This window comes from Loxodonta africana, chromosome X (genome assembly GCF_030014295.1).
Source record: "Loxodonta africana isolate mLoxAfr1 chromosome X, mLoxAfr1.hap2, whole genome shotgun sequence".
In the NCBI taxonomy this organism is placed as follows: Eukaryota; Metazoa; Chordata; class Mammalia; order Proboscidea; family Elephantidae; genus Loxodonta; species Loxodonta africana.
In genome coordinates this window covers 162,442,679-162,461,103 of record NC_087369.1, presented here as the reverse complement: position 1 = coordinate 162,461,103, position 18,425 = coordinate 162,442,679, and the positions used below count along the sequence as shown (strand labels likewise).

The window sequence follows — 18,425 nt, the reverse complement described above, 5'->3', positions numbered from 1 at the left end:
GTTAGGCGAGGTACCGTTAATCAGGAAAGTTGAGTTGCTGGCCCCCAGCAGGAACTTTGAGAGTTCCAAGTTACTTTCTCTAAATGGAAGAACCACTGAATCATTAAGAAAATATTCCTGTTAGAATCCTGAATCACTAAATGCTTAAAGTATTTTTGCTCCACTGGTTCTCTATTAGCCATCCTGTAAGAGGGCTGCATTTCAGTTTTAGAGCCACATTCCTGAAGCCCTGAGAGCCTGGTGGCACACTGGTTAAAGCTATCCGCTGCTAACCGAAAGGTCAGCTGTTCAAAACCACCATCGGCTCTGCTGGAGGAAAATGTGGCAGCCTGCTTCCATAAGAGATTTACAGCCTCGGAAACCTTATGGCAGTGCTAGGAGTGGGAATCGACTCATCGACTCATCGGCAGTGGGTGGAGATCCTTGGGGGTGAGGGCATGGCGGAGGGGAAATCAGATTGGTAACAATTAGAATTGATTGCCCCTGGTGAAAGTAAACTGCCCAGTAGGTGACATTTCGGTAATGAAGGTAGCTGAGCTTCCAAACCAGGCATTATTCATAATCAGGTCTTTACAGTCACTGCTTTTTCCTAAGCATTGTGCTTGCTGATTTTGTCTGTGTGAGGCTTAGTATCATTTCCTATAGCAGTTTCTTTTCAATTAAATGTACTGACAATGGGTAATGCCTAATTACAGTCAATCTTTGTGTCTAGGGGTGAATTTTGTATTTCAAGTGTCTTTTGGTCAGGTGTTTTGAACATTTCAGTTAATGTGACCATAATTCAGCTTTAAAGGCAAGAAGACACAAAATGCCCTGTCTCGGTCTTGCTTCACTTGCTCTGGCAGAAGAGCGAGAGACAGCTTAATAACTTAAGAAGATGCAGTAAAAGCAAAATCCACAATGTGCGATTGTGAGAATCTTTTAGAGTTATGCCTGTAAATTACATATCAAGATGATTCTTCTCGGCTTGTTATAAAGGAGTAGGCTTGAAGCCTCAGCAATTTGACCACTGAATACACTGTAGTGATTTTAACCAAGGAGCTTAATACACTGGAAATGTTCCCATGGCCCTGTAGTGTTCTCTTCCTTCACCGTCCCCAATTCTAGTACAGAAATGGTGACGTTGGGGAGCATTGAAATAGATATCTGGAAATGTGATGAAAGGGTCCATCTTTAAATTTGGAGTTCCTTTGGCCCTTTTAATCATGCGGGTCAGAAATACTAGTGCCCCAGAGAAGAAACTAGCCATGAGGCTGCTGTGTGGGGGACCAGTTCTAAATCATTGTCAAGTCTTCAAGTTTTTAATAAGGATATTTTGCTCATTTTTGAGAAAATATTTTATTGGCTATACAGCCTTGCAGAAAGCAGTTTGATGACCAATAAAAATAATGCTGTAATTGCTGGGGATGACATCAGTGATTATTTGCTGATAACCTGTGTTGCTCTGCATCATATCAAGGCCTATAGTTTTTATTATTAATCATCTGAATAATTGATGGGAGATTAACCACATGCGATACTACGTACTGATGGAAAATCTCATTTTGTGAGCATCTTAAAAGGCTGGAGAGTACAGTATTTGAGGGTTATTTTTTGTTTTTATCCGTTGAAAAGCAAATTATTTAAATAGTTTTAATTACTTAAAAAGTATAGGTTTGGGGCTCTAACATCACTGATTCAAGAAGACTGTATCGATGGCAGTAAGTCCCAACTGTGGCTGCAAATTAGAATCATCACCTGGGGTGCTTCCAGAAAAAATTAAACATTAAATAAAAGACCCAGGCATCGGTATCTTTTTCTTTTTTTCGAAACTAATGAATGGCCAGGATTAAGAACCACTGACCTGTGGCTAAGAGATAAGTCTGCCAGCACCTGGAATGGATGGAGAGGCAGACTGACTTTTATGATGAGTGGCCTTCTATCGAGGTCCCTAGCCTTCTCTGTTCTTACCTAATCACTCCTCTGGAGGCGTCAAGAAACAAATCGTAATTACAACAGCTTTCCTTTTTATATATATTTTTTTCCTTTTTATATGATCAGCAAAGGCAAAGGATTTTTAGGTGGTACTAGGTGAGTAAGCATGTACTGTCTTGCACTGTTGTTTGATTTCTATTGAGAGGCTATATTTTGGTATGAAGTACCTGCTTTTTTATAATTTCCAGTTTATACTATGGAGGTAGAAATTGGGAGTACAAAAGGGTGATTTTTATCTTGAGAGAGAATTTTAAATTGCTTTCTCTGTTAATTCATATATTGTAAATATACTTAATAAAAAATATTTTCCCATACTTCATATTGTAGTGTGTGATGTGTCATTAAGGTCGGTGCCAGCATATTTCAATTTAAAAAATGCTGTTCCTAAGGACATTTGGATGGGAAGTAGCTCAGCACAGGATGGACTCTTAATGACTTATAATTCATTATGAGGTGGCAGGAATCATGTACTCCCACTCCAGACTACGTTGTATGCTATCCAAATGGGATTTTTTTCTTTAATGATTCCTACTGGGAGTTTCTCTGCCTTGGCAAAGGCGCCTGCATTATTCAGAATCACAGAAACTAAAACCCGTTTTAACACTACCTTGGTAGCAAGTGGAAAATTACAGTGAATTTACACAGGAGTTCAGCATTGCCATTTTTACGTAAACAGACAGTGTTGTACAGTTGCAGCAAATTCCACCAGAGATTGCAAGTTCATCAGATTTTAAGGTGAAACAGGCTTGGAAAAGTCATCTGTTTCACCCTCGTCCTCAGACAGCTGAACCCAAACCCACCTGAACTGAGAAGACTTTGCCCTATTTTGAAAAATGCTCAGCAGTAAACATTCTTCCGCTTCTCTCAGGCCCCTATTTTATCATTTAACAACGATCACTGCCAGGATCAGGCCTCCCCACCCCCCAAACCTGCACAGCAATTTCAGTCCATTTTATCGAATTTAATGGAAAGAGAGGTCACTTATGTGAAAGAGATCAGAGAGATAATGTATGGGGAAAGCTCTTAGCAAAACTCTGAATGCTATTCAAGTGTAGGAGATTCATAAAAATATCATGTGCCAGAAAAAGCGCATTATACTTTTGCCTTCCTTTTGTTGTCCGGAATGCAGAGAAGAGAGTTGAAGGCAATTCAGAATTAAATTAATCAATGACCACAGTCGATTGAGGGGGGAAAAACCTTGATTGGCAGTGCTAGAAACATCCTGCTTCACTGAACCTCTAGTTCTTTGTCCAGTCCCCCTTTTTGTTTTCAGAATGAGCTCAGAATTTGTACAAAAAGTAGCTCTTCCTTCTTTATAGCCACGCCTTGTGTGAAATACTAAACAACCATATGAATATTAAACCTAAGGTTCCATTGCAAGTTGTAGTGTGATATATGGTCTTCACATTTTCTATAATTCCAGCTTGGTACCTCATAAGATCAGGTCTGTTGTGGCGGTTACAGTGAGTACTTAACCTGCAACAAGAGTTGCGAGAGGCAGAATAAAATATACATTTGGCAAGGGGCATACACTGTTTTTCTTATAGTTGAAGCTTTGCAAAATCAGCATTATGGGAAATTTCCGTGCTCTTAGTAAGCAGCATCAGACCCTGTATATCGCCGTTACAAACAGAGAAATCAGACTTGGAACCAAAGTGTATATAGCTACTGTTCTGGAAAAGATACCTTTTACTGGCTCCCAGGGATTGTTTGAAAATTTCTCTGCGAATTACTGAATCTTAGCTTGCAAAGGACCTTGGACACTCAGTATTTCTAATGCCCTGTCTTTGGGCAGACTACCCAGAACAGATACTGCTTTTTTCAGATGGCCAGGTTTAGAGATCCCACAAGCTCCCTTAGCCCATGCCAGGGTAGATTCCCAGAAGTTATCCTTTTATATTCAGCCTGAATGTCTTCTACTTTAATTTATTCTGATTCCTCTTCCAGTGATTCCTTACAGATTTTGAAGTCAACGCCCTACTAAATAATCCTTTCGTATGTTTCGATGAAAATGATGAAGCAAAAGATTTTATCTGTACTTTGGGGTGATTATTTTTCTAAACTAAGAAATCATTTTCACTATGATACTTACATAACCATTGCCATTGAGTCAATTCTGACTCATAGCAACCCTATAGGACAGAGCAGAACTGCCCTATAGGGTTTCCGAGGAGTGGCTGGTGGATTCGAACTGCTGATCTTAGGGTTAGCGGCCATAGCTCTTAACCACTATGCCACCAGGGCTCCAGTATCTACATAAGGTACAAAAAATCAGACTGGAATTCATCTAAAAATAACAGACATTTGGAGACCTTTGCAAACCGTAAGTAGCCCTGCTTAAAATGATTATTTTGAGGGCAAGGAATTAAATCTTTGACCTTTAAAATCTATCACTGAAAGTAAGGAAAATTCATGTGGCTACATCAGAAATTTTTAGTTTGGGGAATGATCTTTTTAAAAATAGCAATGGAAATATATAACTGGATATTGCTTTCTGTCATGCTTCCTTTGACTTCAACATTTGGTAGTCTCAAACATGATACAGTACCATCAAAGCTATCTCAAATTTGTATAATACCTTATTTCCAAGAAAGTTTACTTTACACGTCATCCCAATTTATCCTCATCTCGATGAGGTAGTTAAGAAAGTGTCTTATTCAAGATACCAAAGCAGAGTGAAGTCTCAGTGAAATTAAAGGGCGAACCCAATCTTGGAACGTCTAGATTCAGTTTACGTACTTTAAAAAATTTAAAAGGGGCATTAGAGGTACGTAGCGTGAAATGAGGAGCCCTGGTGGTGCAGTGGAAAAGAGCTGGGCTGCTAACCAAAAGGTGGTCAGTTCAAATCCACCAGCTGTTCCTTGGTAACCCTGTGGGGCAGTTCTACTCTGTCCTAAAGGGTCGCTATGAGTCAGAATCAACTCAACAGCAATGGTTTACAGTGAAAGGAAATTTTGACAATAGACTGTGAGAGATCGCAAAGGAACCTCTTTTCTATAAAGCCAAAGAAATGCAAAGTTTCTTTGTAGCGATAGTTGATTATTCCATTAATAGAGGCAGCCATTCTGTTTCTGACCTGTATACTTATAAGTAATTAGGTTTAGAAGTAATTTTGCTCTCTGGTAAGGTAGGTGACAAGGTTGTCCTCAATAGTTGTATAATACATGAAATATTTCTGGCCTTTTCCTAAGTTAGTGTGTTGCTGTGACGATGATAACTTTGGTTCTTTTGGGCTGTGGATGAAAGAAAATGGCAGTTAAAAAAACAACGGTTTCTCTAGGATATTTTATTTAAACATTTACAAATTATGGCGTTGGCCTCAAAACAGTCGGTTCAAGCTACACTTTTATTAATCTTCACTAAGTCAGCAACTAAGAGCTTGGTGAATTTTGTATTTCCTAACAAGGTTTTCTTCTCTCCCAACCACCCCCCTCTCCCCCAGACTATGCTTAGACAAGAATTCTGAGCCCTGAGGAAGCATGGAGAAATGGGATGAAAAATTTACTTTTTCCTCTTTCTCTTGGTCAGTGTGCTGGAGAAGAGAAACGAGTTGGTACACGTACAGTGTTCGTTGGCAATCATCCGGTTTCAGAAACAGAAGCTTACCCTGCACAAAGATTTTGTGATAATAGAATAGTGTCATCTAAGGTAAGGTTTTTTTTTTTTTTTTTGTAATTCAATGGTTCATATAGTGAGTCAGATAATGCACTTATTTTTATTTATGCTCTGAGGGAAGCGGGTGCACTTATGTATGCATACACTGATGTGCACTTACACAGATCATATATCAACTGTTACAATTATTCCACTGAAAGGCAGTTTTAAAAAAATCATTACTTTGTCACATTAGAGCTGAAAAATCATTCACTCACTTTCCATTATGACTCACAGTACCTGTTGATTATGCATGTTGCCTTAAGCCTTCAAGTGTGCTAAAAGTAGGAATTATTTATTGCGCAAAGCCTCCTGCTTACCCTTCTATGGCTGCACTAAGACGCAAATGATTTGCATTCTTTTTGAGGAGTGCTGTCCTAGAATGGGAAACTCTGGTGGCATAGTGGTTAAGAGCTATGGCTGCTAACCAAAAGGTTAGCAGTTTGACTCCCCCGGGCACTCCGTGGAAACCCTATGGGGCAGTTCTACTCTGTCCTATATGGTCACTATGGGTCGCAATGGACTGACGGCCCTGGGTGTTTTGGTTTGGGTCCTAGAATGGCAGCCCTGGTGGCACAGTGATTACGAGCTCAGCTGCTAAATAAAAGGTCAGCAGTTCGAACCTACCAGCTACTCTGGAAACCCTATGGGGCAGTTCTGCTCTGTCCTATAGGGTCACTATGAGTCATGAGTGGGAGTCAACTCAAGGCAACAGGTTTGGTTTTTCTTTTTTTTTTTCCAGGTTCTAGAATGAAATTCATTTGCATACTCTTGCTACCCTCCACCTCCCCATCCCCTTTCCAAGTATACTCCTGGGTCCTAAAGGGTGCATTATGCTCAGTACCCTGCTTGACCTGCTAAGAGCGTTCAGCACTGTGGGTGGGTCACCATCTAATTAATGCTTTTACTCCAGCATGGTATAGTGCTAAGAAGAGTGGCCTGGGTGTCTGAAGACCTGGGTTCAAATCCTGGCCGAACCAATTACTAGCTGTTTGACCTTGGCCAAATTAACCTCTCAGAGTTTAGATGAAATCATGGGTGAGATGGAGCTAAGAGTCTGCGTATGAAAACATTTATTATAGCTCCTAGTACCTAGTATGGAGCCCTGGTGGCACAGTTCGAATCCACCAGCCATCCCTTGGAAACCCTATGGGGCAGTCCTATTCTGTCCTATTGGGTTGCTATGAGTCAGAATCGACTCAATGGCAAGAGGTTAGTACCTAGTAGTCATCATTCTGCAAGTAATAATTTCCTTTCCATTTGCTCTGTATCTTTTTTGTGTGTGTGTGGTGAGTATAAAAAATCAGTTGCTGTTGACTCGATTTCAACTCATGGAGATCCTCTATGTGTCAGAGTAGAATTGTGTTCCATAGGATTTTCAGGGACTGATTTTTGGGAAGTAGATCACCTGGTCTTTCTTCCAAGGCATTTCTGGGTAAACGTGAATGTCTAACCTTTTGGTTCGCAGCCCAGTGTATTAACCAAATATATATAGCCATTTCAGCATTTTATACGTGTACAATTCAGTGACATTACGTTCAGCATGTTGTACAACCATCACCACTATCTGTTTCTAAATTTTCCATCACCCTTAACAGAAGCTCAGTGTCCTCTAAGCAGTAACTTCTTCTTTCCCCCCTCCCTTCCACTCCTGGCAACCACTAATTAGCTTAGATCTCTATGCATTTGCCTATTTCATATAAATGGGACCATACAATATCTGTCCTTTCGTGGCAGACCTATTTTAATCAGCATGATTTTTCAAGGTTCATCCATGTTGTGGCATGTATCAGGACTTTATTTCTCTTTATGTCTGAGTATTATCCTATTATATGTATGTGCCACATTTTGTTTATCCATTCATCTGTTGATTTCTCCGCACCTTTCCCTCTGGTTGTCCAACCTAGGTGCCAGGTGCTAGACGGTTGGCCCACTGCCATCTCCTGTAGCATGGCACCAATACTGATGACTTTGCTCACTCTTCCCCCTTTCTGGATGCGGCTGGCAGGGCAGAGTCAAGATGTGACACTTGGTTCCCTGCAAGTTCGCAAACACTCAGAGCCTGAAACACAAAAGTTCCGCCCGCCCTTAAGCCCTTAAAATCATTAACATTTTGGTTTACAATATGCACATGATTTCTCCTTTGGGTAGTGAAGTAATAGAGATTATGTTTAGCTAGGAGAGTAACGTGACAGAACGAGTGAAAATTGTGTTCCCTAATGAGCAGATCTGTAGGCTTATAGAACATTGTATGTTTGTATAAAACGTCTGTTTCTTTTTAATTTTATTCTCTTACGTCAGAAATTTTATCCTCAGCCAAAGTTTCCCATACCTCAGCTGGAGATTTTCATACCTGTGCCCAACATAGCGAACAGTCCTTTCACGGGAATTTTTGACTCACCCTGTGGTATCCAAGAAAACAATCAACAATTGTTTTTTGACCCCAAATCATGGACTTGTAAAGCTGAAAGGTCATAAGAGGCCGTCTTGTCCAACTCACTGACTCTGTAGATGAAGAAACCAAGCCCAGAGAAATGAAGTTAGTGACATGGTCACCAAGCAGAGTTAGTGGTAAAGCCAGGAGCGAAACTACTTTATAAGATCTAGTGGCTTGGAATATAGAGCCCTATATTCCACATCACTGCAGTCTTGTGCTTTAAGTGGACAATGGTAAAGTGATACACTGTTTTCATTGAACTAGTGGTAATCATTTTATTGTGATACATTGTGTGTGTTTTCACATTTAAAAAGAATGTTTAAGACTCAATTTAATTACCACTCTATGTATTTAGTAGGATATTTTTCATATTTTAGCTAGCTTCATTTTCACCAGCAGGCAAAACAATGTAATAGAATATTTAAAAAAATATTTGGGAGCTCGTGGGGCAAATAAAGATTCTTTTTTTAGAAAAGATTTGCTTATATATTAGAAACCAGGATAAAGGTATGAACATTTCTACATTGATAGACTAACATCTATTTTCTCTGTGATTATGATAAGTTCACAGTTTTCTAGTTAATTACTGATTACTGAGCTGCTTTTTCATAAAAGCTCTGGAGCAGAAAAACAGGAATTGGCAGTACTGTGTAGTAACTTCAGAAAAAGAATGAGATCTTAATACCATAATCTTAATACAAAGAATAATTATAAGAGTGTAGCGTAGTGGCAAAGAGCTTCATCCCTGGAAACAAGACCTGGGTTTGAAGTTAAAAAAAGTCATTTAGCCTCCCTGTGTTTCAGTGTTCTTATCTGGAAAATACAGAAATTAATAGTACCTACCTCCTAGGATTGTGGTGAGGATGAAATAATCCACATTCAGCATATAGCACTCACTGTGCCCTGCCTGTGGTAAACCGCAATGAATGCTCGCTGCTATTGTTATTTATGTTTCTGTGATGGTTATTATTACAGTACTGAGTAGTACTATTGATTTCTTCAGCCTCATGTGTGGGGTGGTCTTTATTAAAGGAGGCTGTCTTAGTCATCTAGTACTGCTGTAACAGAAATACCACAAGCGGATGGCTTTAACAAAGAGAAGTTTATTGTCTCACAGTAAAGTAGGCTAAAAGTCCAAGTTCAGGGTGTCAGCTCCAGGGGAAGGCTTTCTCTCTGTGGGCTCTGGAGGAACATCTTTCTCATCTTGGTGGTGTGAGATCTCCAACTCTGCTTGCTTCCCTTTCCTTTTATCTCTTAAGATATAAATGGTGGTGCAGGGCACACCCCAGGAAAACTCCCTTTACACTGGATCAGGGAGGTGACCTGACTGAAGGTGGTGTTATAATGCCACCCTAATTTTCGTTAGCATAAAATTACAATCACAACATGGAGAACAACCACACAATACTGGGAATCATGGTCTAACCAAGTTGATACAGGCCATTTTTTTTGGGGGGGGGACACAATTCAATCCATGACATTCCACCCTTTCGCCTCCCAAAAAATCACATCCTTGTAACATGCAAAACATATTCACCCGTCATATCATAGCAAAAGTCTTAACTCCAAGTCCCAAATCCAAAAATTCCTCTTCATCTGTGATATCTAGAATGCAAGTTATCTGCTTCCAATGGTACAATGGTGGAACAGGGACAAGCTACACATTTCCATTACAAATGGGAGAAACTGAGGGGAAAGAAGGAATAACAGACACCAAGCAAGTCAGCAGAACACATTACATTAGCCCTCAAAGCTTTGAAAATAATCCTCAGTCCTCTGAAACAATTTACCCAATAACCCTTCCCTCCAGCCTCTAGGTATTGGCCACAGTCTCTGGATTCTGAGTGGAGGCCCCTTGGCCCTGGGCTTCAGCTCTGCCTTCCAGGCTCATTGGGACAGCAACTCTGCTCCCTGGCTTTAGGGGCACCATTCTCCCAGTCCATCTGAGTGGCAGCTCCACCCTTAGAAACACCAGAGGCCATGGCTCCACCCTTTGAAACACCTGAGGTCCTGCCCATACCTTTCAAGACTGAGGCAGCTCAGCTGCTTGGGTTTTCCTCAGCTTCTGCTTCCTGGTTTCTTGGCCTCTGGGCTCCTTGGGCCTCACACCTGCCTCCCATCGACACCTGCCCTGCTGGGGCAAGTGTTCCAAAGCCCAGTAGGTCCACCGATAAGTGCCCGGAGGCACCCCACTCTGTCAGGAAGCCTCCTGCGCACAGGCACTCAGCTCTCTCACTCCGTGGGTCGGCTCCAGCACAGCCTTGCGCAGGTCTCCTGGTTCTGCTGCTTCTGGTTCTCTGCTGTTGCCGCTTCTCTGCTGTGCTGGTTCTCTGCCGCTGTCGCTCCTCTATCCATTCACAGTTTCAAAACTGCTTCCGCATATTAGGTATCTGTCAGAGCAGCACCCCACTCTCTCGGTACCAAATTCTGTCTCGTCGTCTAGTGCTGCTATAACAGAAATACCACAAGTAAATGGCTTTAACAAAGAGAAATTTATTCTGTTACAGTCCCAGTAGGCTAGAAATCTGAATTCAGGTGTCAGCTCCAGGGAAGACTTCCTCTCTTTGTTGGCTCTGGAAGAAGGAAGGTCCTTGTCCTCAATCTTCCCCTGGTCAAGGAGCTTCTCAGGGGCAGGGACCCCGTGTTCAAAGGATGTGCTCTGCTCCTGGTGCTGCTTTCTTGGTGGTATGAGGTCCCCAACTCTCTGCTTGCTTCCCTTCCCTTTTATCTCTTGAGAGATAAAAAGGTGGTGCAGGCCACACCCCAGGGAAACTTCCTTTACCTTGGATCAGGGAGGTGACCTGAGTGAGGATGGTGTTACAATCCCACCCTAATCCTCTCAACATAAAATTACAATCACAAAATGGAGGACAACCACACAGTACTGGGAATCATGGCCTAACCAAGTTGACACATATTTTGGGGCGACACAATTCAATCCATTACAGAGGCCTTCAGGTCCACTCAGGAGAGACCAACGGTTTCGTAAGTTGACGTTTTCTTCCTTGCATTGTCTTTTGGCTGTTTGTGTTAGTACCAGAATTAATTAATTGAGGAAAGGTACGCTTTATGTTAGCTGCTTTCCAAGCTTGTGGCAAGCGTTGATTTCCTTTCTCCACCCTTCGGTGATAAATATAACTTTATCTTAATTGGTTGCCTTTTGTTGTTGTTTACAAATACCATCAGTAATGTCAGTGTAATGCTGAGGATAAGTCTTGTGAATTCAGGGAACACTGAAGATATACACTTTGACCTACTTTGAATTTTATTTATGTATAAAATTAGTGTTCTGTTTTTTTTTTTTTTTCTCTCCTGGGAACACAAATACTTTCATCAGAAAAACTTGTGCTCTGCAGCTGTACTACTTTAATGTACTCTGAGAGGGGCCTTTGGGAATCGCCAGGATTTTGTAGCTGGCAAAAAACTTGGAAATTCCCTTCTTTAGCAAAAAGAGCATTACTCAGTGACTGACTGCGTGCACTGTTAGGATCTTTAGTTTCCATCAGGTTCATCTGTTCTTTTGTGTGGAGGGGGGTTGTTTAAAATTTTTTATTCTCCTCTTGAAGGTCTTTCAGTGGGTATAAGAATCAGCTGGGCTCCACCTAACTCTTTTTGAAGGTATGCCCAAAGTTAAGCTTAGAACTCATGTGAACAAATGCCTTGGATTAAAGTTTCAAGCATGAAATTACACTCGTGTTTCTTATTTTAAAAATCAGAGTTGTCAGTGGAGTTTATTACATGTCACTTTCTCCAAGTCTTATCTAATTCTCTGAAGGTGCTTTTTTAGGTAAAGTTACTAAATACTGATCAGTTTATGTCCTAGTAGTTGCTTTGTTCTACCATCTGCATTTATAGTGGAAAGAGTGATGTTTGAGAAACAAAAAGTTCTGCTTGACATTGGTAATGAAAATGAAAATAGACTGCTATGATGCTCAAAATTGGATTTAATGCCTATATCAAGGAGAGTTGGTAGTAAAATGGATACAGTAATTCAGTGAATGGTTAGAGCTGCTTATTTACAACTGGGTCCTTATTTACAGCTGGTGTTAAAGTATAGCTGTTTTGTTCCATTTTATCTGTGATTCACTCACAGGTTGTCCCAGATTCCTAAATAACCAGGAGGCCATTAGATAAAGGGCACCAATGGCTAATAGTGATTCCACCATGAATGTTAAGTCCTTCTGATCAGAACCTGAATACCCAAGGCACTCGTTAGCGCGTGGAAAGTAGCTTTTATTACTTACAAAAACCAAACAGCATACTACAGGAAAAGCGCCATGACTGGTGGTCCCCCCTGGCTCAAAAGTTGGCGCTTGGAGATGAAAACCTCCCCAGGCCCCATGATGCACCTATGACAGGCTCCCTGACATCTTAATAGCTTATGACTCGATGATGGAGAGGAGACAGCATGTAACAGTAGTTCCCTATAAAGGGATTAACCAGAGTTCCTCAAGAAAGCAGTTCACTTAGCATGTTAAAACAGTGGTCAATTAACAGTGGGGCTTAGAAATAACAACAACAAAGTGTTCCTTTTTCACATGTTAGCACCCCTACAGAGGACTCTAACAATACCCAACGTTTATGTAATTGAAAGCCCTTTAGCTTGGGACCAGAAGGTCAGCACTCCAGAAGCTCAGTTGTTAGCCTGTTGTTGGAATTTAGCTGTGACATAAACTTGTTTTAGAAAATTGATCTGAAGTAACTGGAGCAGTTAGGTGTTGGCCTGGACTATGTCAGCCTTTTTATTTTTGGTCGTAGGCTGCCTTGGAGGATCTGATGAGCAGTGTGGGCTGTCTTCTTCTGAGTGATGTAGATCCACACACAATTCCGCACATAATTTGAATGGTCTGCCCTGAGGCACTTCCATGGATCGTAGGGGAAGAACCTTTTGGGTTTGCTGTTGGTTATAATGCAGCTGCTTCACTGAATGTGTTTGCCCTCATTTCTCTTCATCCCCTTGGGATTCTCTGCAACTACAGCTCCTAAGCTTGTTGAAGGGAGGTTACTGGTAAATCTCCATATACTAAGTCATGTGCCTTTCAGTCACCTTAGTTAATTTAATGGACCTGTTCTCATATTATGCAGATATTTGAGATACAGACCATTCAGCTGTAAATGTAGCTCTTTAGGTTAAGAAACATTTCTTCCATTCTAGGTTCCAGTCTTGTTTTTTTAAGATATTTAGCAAAGCCAACTTCTTCTAGTGATTCTTAAATGACCCAATCCTTGAGATTAAGGTATAAGTGGTGGCTCCAAGCACACACCTCATTTTTATACAAGTAACTTGCGTGCGTTATACGTTTTTGCCAACCTCACAACCCCGTTCTGCATTATTTTCCTAGGCGCGCTTGTTGTTAGGTGCCATCAAGTTGTTTCCGACTCGTAGCGACCCTATGCACAACAGAAACAGTGCCCGCTCCTGCGCCATCCTTACAATGGTTGTTATGCTTGAGCTCTTTGTTGCAGCCACTGTGTCAATCCACCTCGTTGAGGGTCTTCATCGTTTCTGCTGACCCTGCACTCTGGCAAGCATGATGTCCTTCTCCAGGGACTCATCCCTCCTGATGACATGTCCAAAGTATGTGAGATGAAGTCTTGCCATCCTTGCTTCTAAGGAACATTCTGGTTGTACTTCTTCCAAGACAGATTTGTTCGTTCTTTTGGCAGTCCATGGTATATTCAATATTCTTCTCCAATACCACAATTCAAAGGCATCAGTTGTTGGATCTTCCTTATTTATTATCCAGCTTTGACATGCATAATAGGATGTGATTGAAAATACCATGGCTTGGGTCAGGCGCACCTTAATCTTCAAGATGACATCTTTGCTTTTCAACACTTTAAAGAGGTCCTTTGCAGCAGATTTACCCAATGCAATGCATCTTTTGATTTCTTGACTGCTGCTTCCATGGCTGTTGATTGTGGATCCAAGTAAAATGAAATCCTTGACAACTTCAATCTTTTCTCCGTTTATCATGAGGTTGCTTTTTGGTCCAGTTGTGAGGATTTTTGTTTTCTTTATGTTGAGGTGCAATCCAAACTAAAGGCTGTGGTCTTTGATCTTCATTAGTAAGTGCTTCAGGTCCATTTCACTTTCAGCAAGCAAGGTTGTGTCATCTGCGTAACGCAGGTTGTTAATGAGTCTTTCTCCAATCCTGATGTTCCAAAATGTGTGGGTGTGTTATTTGCAAAAAAATACAGTAGGCTGTTTGACAGTTGGTCCAAGAGTTCTCTCCTCTTGCCCACGTGCAGTTTAGCATTTATACCCTTAGAGTTCTCTCCCCTGTTTCCAAAGCCTCACGTGGTATGTTCTTAATTTAAGTGAAAGCCTGCTATGGCCCAAGGTTGTGTGTACACTCTCTCAGCTATCCAGAGGGTGGGAGGTACTGACAGGAACAGAGTTAATATCTGTGATGAAGATCAAGACCCCAAAGGTTACCTGAGCCGGAGGGATTAATTTACTGAGTATCTGTTTTGTGCCAGGCACTATGCTAGGTTTTTTGGAAAGAGTTGTAAAGAAAACAGATGAAGACCCTGCCTTTATAGATCTCATTGCCTATTGAGGGAGAAACTTAAATAAAAAATTCACACATCTGTAACTGTTTGCTGTATTGAAGCTATTGAAGCAAGGTTAGTAGTAAATCCCCATTGGCTGTAAAGAGTGTTATCGAGGAAGCACAAGCTAATATGAGAGAATGTAACAGGGAGCCTAATGTAGGTTGGGGTCAGGGAATGCTCAGTGACATAGTAGCATCAAGAACTGAAAATTTTATTTTTATAAAAACTTTTTATATAATAAAAATATATGCTTAATCGTGTGTGTGCGATTTGGGTTTTAACATGTTTTTCAAGTGTTGGATATAGTAAGTATCACTTCCTAGAAGAATCTGGGGTCCCTATCAGTCATTATTATTAAGATTTTTAAAGTTTTTTTTCTGAGAATAATCTTTTTTTTCTTTCCTCTTACAGTATACGCTTTGGAATTTCCTCCCAAAGAACCTGTTTGAACAGTTTAGAAGAATTGCAAATTTTTATTTTCTCATCATTTTCCTTGTACAGGTAAGAGCTTCATAAATAGGCACTTATGTTTTAGAAACTTGGTTACTTCAAACAAATTTTCAATCCATTTCAAACCTTAAAATGCTGTTTGATGAAAAGATATTCAGGGTTTATTATTAATATGACTTTTCATAAAGTAGTAATCACTTTTTAAGGTTTATATGATTTTTATATATTTCTAAAGTACTGTTTTTACTGGAAAATATTTTTCTTCCATTATTGCTTTCTTTAAAGCTTTTACGGATTTCATATTTCTGTTCGTCCTAAACAGACATGTATTTTGTACCATTAAATGCAATGGCACATATCAAAACTGAAAGTGGTTTCACTTTGTTAAGCACTAGTGATGGCTTCATTGAAAATTTATCGCTGATCTTCCTGGATTGCCACTTTTCCTCTTCGTCATTCACCCACCTACACGTTAAGGTTGAAAGACTGGTAGATCAATCCGCTTCCCTCTGTTCCTTCTGTTTTACCTCCTTGGGACATTTTAATGGCATCTCGTAACTTTAAGTCAATAAACCATTAAAATCTCTCGCCAAAATTACCCCCTGAAACTTTTACTACATTTGAGGTACTTTTTTTTTCCTCATTTCATTTTTTAAACAAAGCAGGAAAATCCCAATGAAATTGCTCAAATGCCTTGTTGATGTTAAGTGCTTCTGTTTATCTACTTTGAGTGAATGATCCTGTAATTGAATGCAGCCTGCGCCTTAGAAACAGTCTGGGCTGTAATATGGGAAAGGGCCGATTTCAGTCGTGAACGATGAAACAGTTGATAAAGGAGTCCCTCTAGATCCGTGGTCAAATATCTTCCAGAGCAGCATAACATCAGCTTCAAAGAGGGTGGTGCTCACGGGAGCCATTCTGCTTGGCCTGCGGTGCGTTTCTATTAATTCAGCAAATATGTAAGAAGTTCCTACTGTGTGCTATGTAGTAATGTAGACAACAAAGATGGTAGCAGGGACAGTGAGGATCAAGACATGGCTTTTCTACCCTTAAGGAGTTCATGTTATAGCTGAGAAGACAGTCATGTATCCACATAATGTAATGTATTAAATGTCATAATAGTGCCATGAGCAAAATGCTATGGGAGTACAGTGGAACTTAGGATACTTTCTACCTAGGAGGAGACTGAGAAGGCTTCAAAGAGTAGGTGAGCCTTGAAGGATTAGAAGGGTTTAACCTGGTGAGCGGCGCCAGACTGGCATCCCACGGGTGGGGAAGAGATTGCAGAAAGGCGTAGAACCCTGTAAAACCTGGTGTGTACATGGAAGTATACACTGTGTCTGCAGCACAGGGTGTGACGGGAGGCTTGGGTGGGCTTGGGAATGAGAGTTGAGATTGGAGGGCAGATTGAACTCATGATCTTCCTTCCTTCTAATCTAGTTCTCTTGAAGTATTTCATTTTTTCAGTGACTGATGACAGCGTCCACCCAGATACTTTATTCAGACACTTGGAAAACATCTTTGATCACCCCCTACATGTAATCCTTTGCCAGTCCACCATTTTCTTCTCCTACATCATAAAAAAATAATAATAATAACTTCTTTCCATGTCTGCTGCTACCACCCTAGTCCAAGCTATCATCTTTCACCTGGATTACAGGAGTAGCTTCCTAAATGGACTTCCTGCCTCTACTCTTGTTCCCTTCCAGCCTGTCTTCCACCAAGCAGTGCAAAGGATCTTTTCAAAAATGCAGCTCGGTTCATATAATCTCTCCCTGCCTAAAGCCTTTAATGACTTCCCCCTGTTTGTGGGATAAAGAATAAACAGTTTACTCTGACCTAGAGGGCCCTGAGTGGTCTGGCTCCTGCCTCCCTCTCTGGCCCCATCAGGCACCACACGCCGTCTTTGTCACTGGCTTCCTTCATCTCCTTATACATGCCATGCTCCCTATTGCCAGAGAGACTTTGCAATCACGGCTGACCATGCCTTAAGAGCCCCCATTTGCCTGGTTAACTCCTACTCATCTTTCGTATCTCAGCATCTGTATGCTTCTGGTGATTTGTCGTAATGTCCAGTTTTCCCTTTAAGCAGCCAGCTACGTGAGGGCAGGGGCTTGCCACCATCTTGTTAAAGCTCCATCTCTAGAATCTGGCAGATAATTGCACAGGGCTGACAGAAAAGTGCTCAACAAATAGGTGTTGAATGAATAGGTTTACTTCAGTAAAAGGGTTAATCCAAACTGGGATGAAAAGTAAGCCTGAATTCAGGACTATTTCTTAAAGTAACTGCTGTGTGGGTTGCTTTTGTTTTGATGAGAATTAACATGCAATGTCTTTTGCCTGCTTTTCTGTCTGAAATGTTTGCAGAATGTGTTACATATGCATTCGTGGCTTATTTTCATTTTACCCTCAATTTAATTTCTTCACCTAGGTCACAGTAGACACACCAACCAGCCCAGTTACCAGTGGACTTCCACTATTCTTTGTTATAACTGTTACAGCCATCAAGCAGGTAAATCTCTTATTTACAAGTATGCCTGCATTCCAGTCCAGTCTGGTTTGCATTTCATTGTCAGAGGTTCTTTTTCATGTTTATATAGAGTAGGCAGTATCCTTGATGGATTTCATTTATATTTAGTTCCCATTGAAAGCCCGTTAAATTGATTTTAACGCATATCCTTAACTTCTTTGCTCCTTTTCTCCTCGATATCTATGTGCAGGGGTGAGAGGATAAAAGAAAGAGTAGGTAGAAGGTACAGCTCAGTTGGGGATTGATTGGGAGGTGAATTTTTAATGTGCATTAATTGTTTCAGTCTGGTATGTCTGTCTGAAAAAGCCCCGTTCTAGTGGACTTTTATTGTTGTTGTCTATTGGAAACCCTGGTGGCGTAGTGGTTAAGTGCCACAGCTGCTAACCAAGAGGTCGACAGTTCAAGCCCACCAGGCGCTCCTTGGAAACTCTATGGGGCTATGGGGCAGTTCTATTCTGTCCTGTAGGGTTGGAATCAACTTGATGGCAGTGGGTTTTTTTTTTTTTTTTTTGGTTATAGCAGAGAACTAAAGAGCACAAATGCTGTAATTTTGTGATCTTCCCTTATGCTGCAGAAGGACCTGGGTTGGTAGGCTTGGGGAGACTTTTGTTTGGGTTTCTTCTTGTCAGAGTTGCTACAGATTGTTATGTTAATGCCTTTGAAACACTTTCAACATTTATATGGTAGTGCCTTTGAAAAATTTCCTATGAAATTGATAATAGCAACAGTAAACTGGGGATGACGGGATGGGTTAACAATCTTTATCACACACTGAGATGGTCCATAGGGCCTGACTAATGACAAACATGCTTTTAGACAATA

General features: G+C 40.9%; 1 protein-coding gene across 9 annotated transcripts in view; it reads left to right on the top strand.

The window, feature by feature from the left end:
* Positions 1-18,425, top strand: part of ATP11C (ATPase phospholipid transporting 11C) — a 193,378-nt gene that overhangs the window by 94,662 nt on the left and 80,291 nt on the right. For all 9 annotated transcript variants that reach the window (XM_064277654.1, XM_023539461.2, XM_064277652.1 and 6 more), the window contains exons 2-4: positions 5,503-5,622; positions 15,035-15,124; positions 17,505-17,585. In XM_064277654.1, the coding sequence (XP_064133724.1) occupies positions 5,503-5,622; positions 15,035-15,124; positions 17,505-17,585 (291 nt within the window). The remainder of the gene's footprint in view (positions 1-5,502; positions 5,623-15,034; positions 15,125-17,504; positions 17,586-18,425) is intronic.